Consider the following 12,577-nt stretch of genomic DNA (forward strand, 5'->3'; position numbering starts at 1 on the left):
ACAGCCTTATGAGTATTATAAACCTTCAATAGGGTATAAAGGATGCAATGCTTCCCAAAGCTGAGTGGCCATAAAACAATTTTTTCATGAAGCAACTTAGAGAAGCAGTGTTCTACGAAAAACAGAATACTATAATAATACAAACTTATGTGTCATCAGTTTGAATACAATTTGGCTCTGCAAAAACACTGTGATTTTTCTTTATGAGAACATTAATGTGTTCCTCTATGTACAAAGTTCTACCTACAAAAGGAAAAATGAAAAAGTCTAAAATAAGCCAAAAAATATTTGAAATCACCAGGGATGATGTACTGAAATAATTTTCGCAATAATGTAAGCCTCAAGAGAGAATGACATTGTTATCCTGGTAACTATTATATCATTTCCAGGATCTAGAAAAATCCCTAGGTACACACTAAGTCACTCAGTAAAAACAAACTACAAGACATAAAATTGATTTGTATAACTTTCCCACTAAGATAGCCACAGTATAGAAATAGTGAGGATTTAAAAGAACTTTTTCTTTAATATGGGTATGAAAATGATGATCTGGTTTGTATTTATCATTGTCAAAGACATAATGAATACTGACATTACTCTCCAAGTTTTTTACCTTAGTTCTGAGAGTTCTGGAAATGTATCAGGGATATCTGGCATCTTGTAACCAAAACCATCTTGGCTTATCTAAAGAGAAGTATGAAATGGTAATTAAGTTTTAGCCATCTTTTTGACTGCTCCTATTTGATTATAAATGTAATTTTTAATATACTACATCCCATAATGTTTCATTATCACTTTCATCTTTGTACTTTACATTGTCTTTATTCTCCCCTTCTTTCTTTACTCTTATTTTTTTCAGTGTACTTTATACATAGAGGATTAAATTTTTTTTGTTTTTTTTTGGGGGGGAGGTGAGGATCATGTTAGTACCTGTGTTAACCTCTTTCTTGGGCAAGTATATAACTATTAAATAAAATGCTTAAGTGTATCTGTGACTAATGTAGAGAATTATCTGTGGATTTCATTGATATATATGAATACATTTGTCTCAAATAAAAGATACTGAATATAAAAAAAATGTAGCAAGTTGCAAAAGTCTGAATAGTTACATAACTAAGTTTGATATGACAGTAGGGTAGATAAGGAATAGGTAATCCATTGTTTTATAAATGACTTTTTTAAAACAGAGGATCCTTGAAAACGTCTCTTGTAATTTTGTTTATCCTACTAATTGTAATTAATATTGTTCATGATATTCACAATATTTGTTCATAATATTCCTTAATAAAATGATGAAAGGTACTGGAAAAACAAACTCCACTTGGGCCTAATCTAAATTATTACAAACACTAAAATTAGTAGAGTTGGATATAATAAGGTTTATAATATTTGAGTATTACTGTGGGTGATACTCAGGGTTAAAATGGAGGTTTTAAAATCATTTTATGTTTTACTCATAAAGTATTAGTCTCTCAGTAACATCCCACATGGCAATAAGTTACCAGTTTATTTAAGAACATACACATTTTTTTAAAACCAATGAGACACTTGAAACCCTTGGCATGGTAGAGAGCAGATCCTCCACAATCTGATACCTACTTCTCTTATGTGATCACTTTTTGTGCCTTTGCCTATTTCCTGTATGACAGTCAGAGAGATCTATTAAAGGCAGTTTCATAAAAAATGGGACTTGGTTTATGTCTCTGCAACCTTGTCAATACTACTGCCTCTTTATGGAAAGCTTTATATAACCCTTTTCGTCTTGACAAATTCATTACCATCTATCAAAATCTGGCCTTAAACATAAACAAATAAATTAATTTATCTGCCTTATTTTAAGTGAGCACCTACTATATGTATCAGGTGTGGTCTGAGGCACTAAGGATAAAGTGGTGAAAAAGCAGAGACACATTTTTTATAAAAGCATCCCTTTTGGTCTACCTCAGTTCCTGTGAGCACTGACCGTTTCCTCAACTGTCTTCACCATGAACTCTAGACTCTCTCTTCTACTCCACTGGAAGTTTCTTACTTGCAATTATTTGATAATTTGCTGGTCTCCTCTGAGTTTGTTACTTGAGTTGAAAATGTGATTTAATCTTTTTATCTTTTGTGCCTTACTTAGTGGCTGGCACAAGAAGGCAGATAATAAATATTTGTCAATTGGATGAGTTTTCAAGGATAGAAAAATACAGAAAGCTGAAGATACCCACCGGTGCTGAAGTGTCTGTTGTAGGAACAGGTAACGGCAGATTTGAAAGGATACCGAAAGAAGGAGCAGCAGGTTTGGCTGGTGTGTAACTTGTTGTTGAAGAAGAGATAGTGTCAGCAACAGACAAAGAAGTGATAGTCCTGTTAGCTTCTTGCGGGGGATATGGAGGAAGAAATGGGAAACCCTGAGATGCATAAGGAGGCATCCCACCTGGATTACTGTATAGGCTAAAGAAAAAGACAGAAAAAAACATTAGACTTTAGGGGTAAACCTATAAAATTATTCCCAAATGGTTTTAAATAACAATGGTCATGACACAGAGACAGAATCTTGTTATTATAATCATATAATTGAATTAAATATTCTACAAATTGATAATGACCCCACTCCCCCCAAATAGAAGTGTGGTTTCCATGAAAAAAGAAAATGTTTTAGGAAACATATAATTCAACTAGTCAGAGTGGAAGTGAATACACAGGCTCTTTTGGAGTTTTGAGCATTCCATTTGCATCAATCACTGTCTTCATAAAGAGAATGGAGAACATTTAATCCAGAAAATGTATTCAAGACAGGTTGTTTAAATAGTAGCTCTCACTTTATCTGGAAAAATATAAGTGAAAGTCAGGACTGCTTTTCTAAAAGATTTTAAAGAAAAATACTCAAATGTATAGAAGAACTGCTAAAAATGTTAAAATATAAAAAAAATACATATAAAAAATAAGGATATAGATTAGAAAAAGTGGTACAGCAGCATGTACTTGGGATTGAATCAGAGAGCAATGTAAAAATATCTGGGTCCTGGTTCAAGATGACAATCAAGACCTTGAAATCACCTCCTCCATGAACACACTAAATCTGGAGGAATATGGAACAATGTCCTCAAGAAAAAGCCCTAAAACTTAGTTGTACAACTCCTACAAATCAAGCAAATATGAAAAATCAATACTGAAGCAAGTAGGAAAGCCTGACACACAATCTCACTGTAAACCCAAACCTCAACACAGAGACCTATAATCAGGAGAAAACGCAAAACCTGAAGCTTCTTCCTGAAGAGCAAGAGTTTGAACCCCACACTGAGCAGTCCATCTTTTAAGCCCTGCATCTCAAAGGAACACCCCCAAAACATCTAGCTTTGGAAACCAAAGGACCTACCCCAGGACCCAGCACAGAAGCAGTCGATTGAGAGGCACCCAGATTTTAGGTGTAAAAGTCTCATTTCCTAATCTTAAAAGTGTCAGCTTGAGGGACAGGTACCTAATTTAGCCCCCATCCAGGGACCCCCTGGGATATGCTCTAGGGACAAAGGGTGGTAGGTGCTCTCTTCATGTTCTCCCTCTGTCACACTCCAGAGCACCAATATCTCTTGGAAGGAAGCTCTCTTGCACATATGGTGCTTGGTTTTTATGTCTGCTGCCCCAGTTTTGGTGGCTGCCATCCACAAGATACCAATTGATTGCATAGCTCTGGAGGCTGAGGGCTTGCATTCCTGGGTCCCATGCAACTGTAAAACAATGAGAGAGGCAGCTGTTGGCAGGCTACCACCCCCAGGGCGCTGCACAGACAGCAGATTGAACACACCCCTGGTCTTCCTGTGAAAGAATCTAATAAACATGTCTGAAAGCTTTGGCTTGATGAAAAGGTTTCTGGTTTCGCATACAACCAGAGGCCTACAGAGGCACTCCCAGGAAACGTAGGTTGGTGGATGCCATCTCTGCACACTCCTTCAGTCTCACTCCAGCTCACAAGTATCTCCCAGAAAGAAGCTTATACAATCATCTGGGGCTCCAATTTTGCAATTCTACCCAAGGACCAGACCCCCAGATCTCTGGTGGCCAGCACGGCTTACACTTGCAGCCCCACAGACGATATATATTTGCATACTTTAAAAGCTGCTACCTGAGGGTCTGGCTGAAGGTTTGGCTTCTAATCAGCCTGACTCCAGGTGCTGGCTGAACTCTTCTCAGGTTCTGGTGTACCCTCAAATACTGGGAGCTATTAAAAATATAATAGTCTCCTTGGACAATACACAATTTTAGAGACAATCAAGAGGTAGGGCAGGACTGAATGATAAGGTTCATCTCCTAGTCCAGTCCTCAAGACTGGGAGAGGTGGCTGTTTTATCTTATTCATAGAAACGAACATAGTCAAGGAAAATGAAGAAGAAGAGAAATACTTTCCAAACAAACAAAAACCTCAGGGGGGGAAAATGTAATAAAATGGAAATAAGTAATTTACCTGATAAGAGTTCAAAGTATTATACACTCAATGAACTTGGGGGAAGAATGGATAAACACAGTAAGAACTTCAACAAAGAGATAAAAAATATAAGAAAGTACCAAACAGAAGTCACAGAGGTTAAAAAAAAAATACACTAGAAGATTTCAAAAGCAGACTAAATGAAGCAGAAGAAATGAGCGGTGTACTCAAAGATAGGACAGAGAAACTCACCCAATCAGAGCAGCAAAAAGAAAAAAAAAATGCTCCCTGATTTGAAAGTATATTACAATGTTATAGTAGTGAAAACAGAATGTTATTGGCATAAAACTATATACAAATAGATTGATGGAACTGAATACAGAACCCAGAAATAAACCTATGCATATATTGTAGCCAAGCATATACAATGGGGAAAGGATAGGCTCTTCAATAAACAGTACTGGGGAAAAGGGATGGCCACATGCAAAAGAATGAAATTACCATTTCTTTACATCATACACAAAAATTAATTCAAAGTGGATTAAAGACTTAAATTTAAGACCAGAAACCATTAAACTCCTAGAAGAAAACACAGGAAGTAAGATGCTTGAAATTGGTCTTGGTGATGCTTTTTTGCATCTGATACCAATAGCAAAGGCAACAAAAGCAAATAAACAAGTGGGACTCTATCAAACTAAAAAACTTCTGCACAGCAAAGTAAACTATCAACAAAACAAAAAGGCACCTTACTAAATGGGAGAAGATATTTGCAAATAATATATCTGATAATCAGGAGTTAGTATCCAAACTATGTAAAGAAATCCTACAATAGCGAAACACAATCCAGTTAAAAAATGGGCAGGCGATATTAATAAATATTTTTTACAAGATAACATACAGATGGCCAAGAGATACATAAAAAGATGTTCAATATCACTAATCATCATGAAAACGCAGATCAAAATCACAATGAAATATCACCTGACACCTGTTAGAATAGCTATTACTAAGAAGACAAGAAATAAGTGTTGTGGAGGATGTGGAGAACAGGAAACCCTTGTGTACTCTTGGTGGGAATGTAAATTGATGCAGCCACTATGGAAAATAGTATGGAGGTCCTCAAAAAAATCAAAAATAGAATTACCATATGATCCAGCAATTCCACTTCTGGGGATTTGTCCAAAAAACTGAAAACAGTAATTCAAAAAAATTAATGGTGCCTCTGTCTGGGCTCCTATGTAGTCTCAGGATGGGGTAGTCACTAGAAAGACACACCGATGAAGGTCTGGAACTATCAGCTGCACCCACCAACCTCAGGGAATGAGGGGCTGCAAACTAAGTTCTGTGAAAACTCTTGAACAATGAGGTCTAACAAACTTCCTTGTTGGTGAATGCATCCACATGGTGGGAGGGTGGGGCACCCTGGCCCATGGGGACAGAAGCGCCTGCATTCAGGGCTCTTCCAGTCCTTGCCCTGTGCATCGCTTCACATGGCTCTTCATCTGTATCCTTCATAATGCCAATTTATAATAAACTGGTAAACAGAAGTAAATATTTCTCTGAGTTCTGTGAGCAGCTCCAACACATTAATGGAACCTGAGGGGGGGCATCATGGGAACCTCTGATTTTATAGTCAGTTGGTCAGAAGCAGGTAAACAATCTGTGGATTTGACTGGTGTTTAAAGTGGAGCAGTCTTCTGAGGCTGAGCCTTTAACTTGTGGGATCTGTCACTACCTTCAGGTAGAGAGCATCAGAATTGAATTATACCTATAGGAAACCCGGTCACTGTCTGCTGAGAACTGGAGAATTACTTGGTGGTGTGGAAAACACATATCAGAGTACTGAAATATCTTCTAAAATATATAAAGCTTGAACAATTTTTAAACTGGAGTATTATTATTTCATTTAATAACATAAATTTACATGAGTTGAAATTATGTTGGAAAACAATTTTATAGATTTTGAAACTAAAGTTCATCTGGAAAATTATAGAAAGAAAAGTATCTGAAGGAGGGTTAAGAACAGAATAACTGTGCCATTTGGTAAAACAAATGATAAAACCTTTATAATTAAAAAAAAGAAAAGGCAACTATTTTTAGAGCAGATAGTGGTAAATGGATATGCAGATCAATGGAACTGAAGATAAAATCCAGAAAAAGCCCAGAACACATAAGGGAATAAGGATATAAGACAGATGTGAAATAAATGGAAAAAAAGATCAGTCAATAAACAGTGCTGGGACAGCTGGAAAAAAATGAATTGGAGACAGATCATTATATTCATAACATGATAAAAACCAAAATCATCAAAGATTTAAATGCTTCAAACTAAATCTTACAAGAACTAGAAGAAATCATTGGGAAATAATTACCTTATTATTAGGGTGGGAAAGGACTTTCTGTGATCCCAAATTCCAAAGTCATAAGAGAAAATGATTAATTGCTTGACATTAAGGAAGAACAAAAACAAAAACCTGTATGACAAAGCCCATTATAGTATATGTGTTGCCGAAGAGAGCACGACAGAGCCCATTATAAATAAGACAAATAACAAACTGGGGAAAACATTTAAAACTCGTATCACAGACACAGTGTAATTTTTCTAATACATAAAAATTTCCTACAAATTGATAAAAAGACTAACAACTCAATAGCAAAATGAAAAACAGGATAGAAGACTCAGGTTACAGAAAAATAAAGAAAAACAACTCCAAAGATCCAAAGATACTCAGCTTCATTGTTAGTAAGATAAATACAACTAAAATTATACTAACATATCATGTTCTACTTATAAATTGGCAAAGATCCATTCCAATAATAAACTGTATTGGCAAAGAATATGGGAAAGTAAGCCTTGTGTATAGTGGCAGAAATTGGTGCAACTTACTCCATAGGGCAATTTTGCAGTATTTGTCAAAATTACAAATGTGCATGCCACTATGAGAATGCATCTAAGAAATATATTCACATTTGGCTAGAATATTATTTTTTTTAAGATTTTATTTATTTATTTGAGAGAGAGAGAATGAGAGAGAGCACAAGAGGGAAGAGGGTCAGAGGGAGAAGCAGACTCCCTGACGAGCAGGGAGCCAGATGTGGGACTCGATCCCGGGACTCCAGGATCATGACCTGAGCCGAAGGCAGTCGCTTAACCAACTGAGCCACCCAGGTGCCCTAGAATATTATTTTTAAGGTTATTTGCTGCAGCGCTGAGGGTAAAGAAAGGTGGCCTTTTAGGAAAGAGTGGAAACAACAAAAATATCCATCAGCATGAGTCCTGTTAAATAAATTAGACTACATCTATAAAACAAGTACTTTACGGTCAGAAAGAAGAATAAGGAAATGCTTTATGTACCAAAATGGAAAACTATCCAAATTATACCATTTAGTGAAGAAAAAAAGGTATGTTACCGTTTGTGTAAAAAAGAAGGGAATAAAATACATGTACGCATTTCTTTGTAAGTCATAAAACATCTTGGAAATTCTATGCATAGTCACCCACACGAAAAACTCTAGATACAAGCAAGAAGAAAAACTACATTGTAAGGGAGAAGACAGTGGAAGGAAGACTTTTTACTCCATAGCCCTCTATATTTTTTGAATTTTGATTCAAATAAATATATGATCATTGAAAAAATTAAGTTAAAATAAGTTTCCTAGTTTGGCTTATTTATTTAAAAAAATGGCTCATCTTTATGTTAAAAAATTAAAACTTTTATCTAAAGGTATGTCAGTGACATAAATATAACAAGTTATTTGGAAACAATATGACCAACATGAGAGAGTATCTGTATTATAAGTCTTTATTGTGAATCAATTTTTATTTTGACCTCAGTAGCAGATACAACCTATTAAATAATCTAAGGAATGCATCAAACCTGCATTCTAAAAACCTGCACTTTATCACAGAACTTATTTGAAATGGGAATAAGTAAACTTACTGGCTTTTATTTTCAAATAAGGTGAATGAACTTATATCCGACCCTGCCCTGACAGAAAAATAGGATATACAGTTTTTAGATAAAGGAAATTAGGAGGCTTATAACTCCAATACAAAGAGACAAGAGAGGAAAGATGAGGGCTGGGGCTGATGCACCTAATGACCTGGATAATCTAGCTAAGCAGATTTCCAGGCAGTGTTCAAAATGCTGGCTGACTCCTGAGCAAGAGCAACTTCTTGGAAATTAAGTAGGATGACTAGGATCTAAAGCCAAGAAGTATTCTGAGAAAATGAAATAAAAAGACCAACAAGAAGCTGTATCATCATTAAATTTCAGAAGACCAAAAATTTTTTCTAAAATTTACAAAGGATCAGAAATCAAAATGGCATTGGACACTTTGCAATAGAAGCCATATAGACAATATAGCAACACCCTCAAAATTCTGAGTAGAAAAGTACTTCGACTTAGATGCTAATGCAAAAAGTGGAACAAAAACAAGTTATCTCCAGTAGTCCCTAACCAAACTGCAGATTCACAAGGAAAATACATGTTGTCAAGGTCAGATGATGTGAAAAAATAATCTGAAAGGTATTTTTCAGAGCTGCTAAAAGATGTGGAAAATTAAAACGATAAAACAACCAATGGAAAAATGGAAATAATTATTAACTCCAGAAAAAGCAAAAAATTATACCGTAAAGGAAATGTAATCATGACAAAGTCCTCGATTCAGAAATGGGGAATATTTACAGAATTGAAGTAATGAAAATACCAAAAATGAATTTAAGTAAAGATCATGATATCAATCACTGAGAGAATGAGGGGAAAGGAACATTTATGAAAGAAAACAATAACTAAACTCCTCATCAATCATAACAGGAGGTTGAAATATAATACCTAAAATTAAAGAACCAAGACTATGTATATATTATGTTTAAATTATTCAGAAAGATGAAGGTAAATACTGGAAAAGCAACTAAAAGAAGAAAACACAGTTGCCTCTGAAAAGTATGAGTGTATCTCTATGAAGGTAGGAATGTGGAATGAAAAGAACTGCCTTTTAACATCATTTGAATATTTAAATTCTATTATGATTACTTTGATAAAAGGAAGTAAAAATAAATTTATACATTTTTTGGGGTATAAATATACTTACTATGGAAATGCCGTTGAAGAAGGAGCTAAAACTGGAGGATTCTTCCAAAACTCATCCAACAGACTCTGAATAATTTTTCCAAGATCTGAGTGCATTGTAAACTAAAAGTAAGAGTAATACAAGATGATCAATATCACTTTCAGAATAAGTCTTACTAGGATAATGTCACTGTAAAACTTAATCTTAAATCTACTTCTGTACATCAAGAATTAAATGAAAAACAAAGGATACTGTGTCAAATGACCAGATTAGCAATCTACAACTTAAAATATTTTTCTATAGACTCAATACCATAAATCAGTTAAAAATCTATTTAACCAATAATGGAGCTTAAAATATTTCCACATTTTAAAAAATAATTTGAGGGGCGCCTTGGTGGCTCAGTCGTTAGGCATCTGCCTTCTGCTCAGGTCATGATCCCAGGGTCCTGGGATCAAACCCCACATTGGGCTCCCTGCTCGGCGGGGGACCTACTTCTCCCTCTCCCACTCCCCCTGCTTGTGTTTCTGCTCTCACTCTCCTTCTCTCTCTCTTCCTCTGTCAAATAAATAAATAAATCTAAAAAAATAATAATAATAATTTGAAGGTTCAAAGGTAAATACTGAGAGTACATTTAAGTTATAGTGCTTCACCCTTCATAGTAATCAATCATTTATATATCCTAAGAACTTTAAGGCATATTTGAATTTTATCCCCTCCTAACAACTATGGAAAATATACTGTGAACCAAAGTTCCAACATCAACAGGTCCTCATCACAGAAAAACAAATAACCTTCAAATCAGTATTATCTATTAGATATAGTGACCTTTTTTTGGGAAAATTACTTATTCTAAATGAGATTTCAAATGCATTTTAGATTTCTAAAATATGTAGTAGTAAAGTAATACACCTGTTAATAATACTGTGAAATGAATTATACTATATACATACATTGTTTACTAATGGAGAGGTAACATACACCCCTTGTTTATCCATTAAGTGATGTCGTATTGGTGGATAAACACTGATCACTGGTTTTTCCTGAGGAAACTGTGGAGGGAGCAATCTGTTAAATGTAGAACAGATGGAAAAAACACAAGTGTTATATAGTCATAATTCTAAAACAAAGTTAAAAGCAAATTAAATTTTCATGCTTTCATTTAGAGTAATTATTCACAGTAGTAAGTGCTCTATTATGGTTGTTGATCGAAAATACACAAAAGGATATACTTTAGCAACAAGATTATAAAGCAATTCAATTCAGTAAAAACTTTACTGTGGAATATGGATACCTGAGTTATAAGATATTCTTCACACCATGTCAGTTAATTGCTTTCAAACACAATATACTAAGCTATGCAAAATCTCAGATAAAATCAGATCAGGTATTTGTAACAGGTGACCCATAGTAACCAGTCTGACTACTGGACCACAGGTTCTGGCCATATGATTTTCTTGCAGTTTTCCTACTTATGAAATGCTGCCAAGAATTATTACACCATCTACTGAATTTTTGAAGAGTGTGTAGATAAAAGCAAAAGCACTATGGTTAAAACACTGTAGCTGTCATTATGCCTTGGTTCTATAAGGCTCTAATGGTCCCCATTGATACAACTCTCCCAAGTCTGTCAATCACATGGTTTCAAGTAAAGAACAGTAAATTCTCAAAAAAAAAAAAAAAAAAAGGTGAAAATCTTAACTTTTATGAACTACCACAAATTTAAAATTCAGGATTGAAGTCTTAAATGGATTTTACTGGATATGGAACTCTGATTTCTAAATCTCTCTAAACTCAGAAGAACATGACCCTTTAAAACTGTCTCTGTGTTCCCATTGGCTCTGAAAAACGATTTGTTTGGCAGCACTGTCAAGAAGAGAAGTGGGTCCTGTTTGGCTTCTCCTACTTAGCCCTACCTAGGGCATTTGATGGAGATAAAACTACTTCATTTATATAGTTAAAGATGTTAGCCTAGTTTGGTTAAAAAAAAAAAAAAAGACAATGATTGGCCTTTGGAGCCCAACCAATCTGGTTTGTATCCTGACTATGCTATTCACTACTTATGTGTCTGTAATTTACCCAATTTGTAGCCCTGTTGTGAGGATTCACAAAGCTCTTATATCAAGATAACACAGCATAATGCTTGGCACTATTATACATTCACACTTTCATTCACTTATTCAACTAGGATTTAATAAGGCCCTCTCTGTGCAGGCATTATGCTAGACAATGAGAATATGAAGATGAATAAGCCATGGTTCCTGTCTTCAAGTTAGGTGCTTCTTATCTCACCCAAACACCTACTCTAGCACACAGCCACCTAATGCAATTTGAGTAATAACTTAATACTTTCATGCTAAAGACTAATAATCACACTTAGAATTAAATGGGTACTTCAGCCATCACTTTGTCTAATCTTTCCTCTTAAATAACCTCCTGATTATAATTTTTAACTTAATTTTTTTCTTTAATTAGTAGATCAAATTCAGCCCTGAACTGTCTGGTTGATATAGTATATCTATTGCTGAAGACTAGAATATTTTCACTTGTTTCTAAGGTAGGGGTAAATATATCTCTAATAGTTTTCCATACATGATCCCTTTGACTGTTTGTCATCATTTTCAGCCTTTCTTTTAGCCTACCTCCAGCTAAGACTTCAGTGCAAATCAATAAAAACAATGACAGTACTAAATATTATTATTACATCTTTATATTGCATTTCTTCTTGTATAACAGCTTCTTTCTTACAGCAATACACTTTACCATGATGTCTTTAAAAAACTTTTGTTTCATGAAATTATGACTTTAATAATTTATAGTTACTAGAAAGGTAATATTTTAAATAAGTTCACTATAAACAATTTACTTCTAATAACTAAGAAACAAAATAATGAAAAGATTTTTAAAAGTACTAGTACATAAAAATATAGGATACAATTCTACTCACATATTAATATTAATTGTCAGGTTGTTTACGGTGAATGGCAACCTGTATTCCACATCTTTCTGTATTTCAGCTATACTGTAGGAGAAAATTTGAGAGAAAAATTCACTTGAAGTTATAAAACCATTAATGTTAAAAAGAATGTTAAATGTTTT

General features: G+C 34.6%; 1 protein-coding gene across 2 annotated transcripts in view; it reads right to left on the minus strand.

Moving 5' to 3' along the window:
• VPS37A (VPS37A subunit of ESCRT-I) overlaps nt 1–12,577 on the minus strand; it is a 45,119-nt gene that overhangs the window by 11,840 nt on the left and 20,702 nt on the right. For both annotated transcript variants that reach the window (XM_025885952.2, XM_025885951.2), the window contains exons 2-6: nt 12,426–12,500; nt 10,432–10,546; nt 9,500–9,600; nt 2,211–2,436; nt 614–684 (exon numbers count right to left, since the gene is read on the minus strand). In XM_025885952.2, coding sequence (XP_025741737.1) covers nt 614–684; nt 2,211–2,436; nt 9,500–9,600; nt 10,432–10,546; nt 12,426–12,500 — 588 coding nt within the window. The remainder of the gene's footprint in view (nt 1–613; nt 685–2,210; nt 2,437–9,499; nt 9,601–10,431; nt 10,547–12,425; nt 12,501–12,577) is intronic.

This window comes from Callorhinus ursinus, unplaced genomic scaffold (assembly GCF_003265705.2).
Source record: "Callorhinus ursinus isolate GAN/ISIS: 27379988/994484 unplaced genomic scaffold, GSC_fseal_2.0 scaffold17, whole genome shotgun sequence".
Classification (NCBI taxonomy): domain Eukaryota; kingdom Metazoa; phylum Chordata; class Mammalia; order Carnivora; family Otariidae; genus Callorhinus; species Callorhinus ursinus.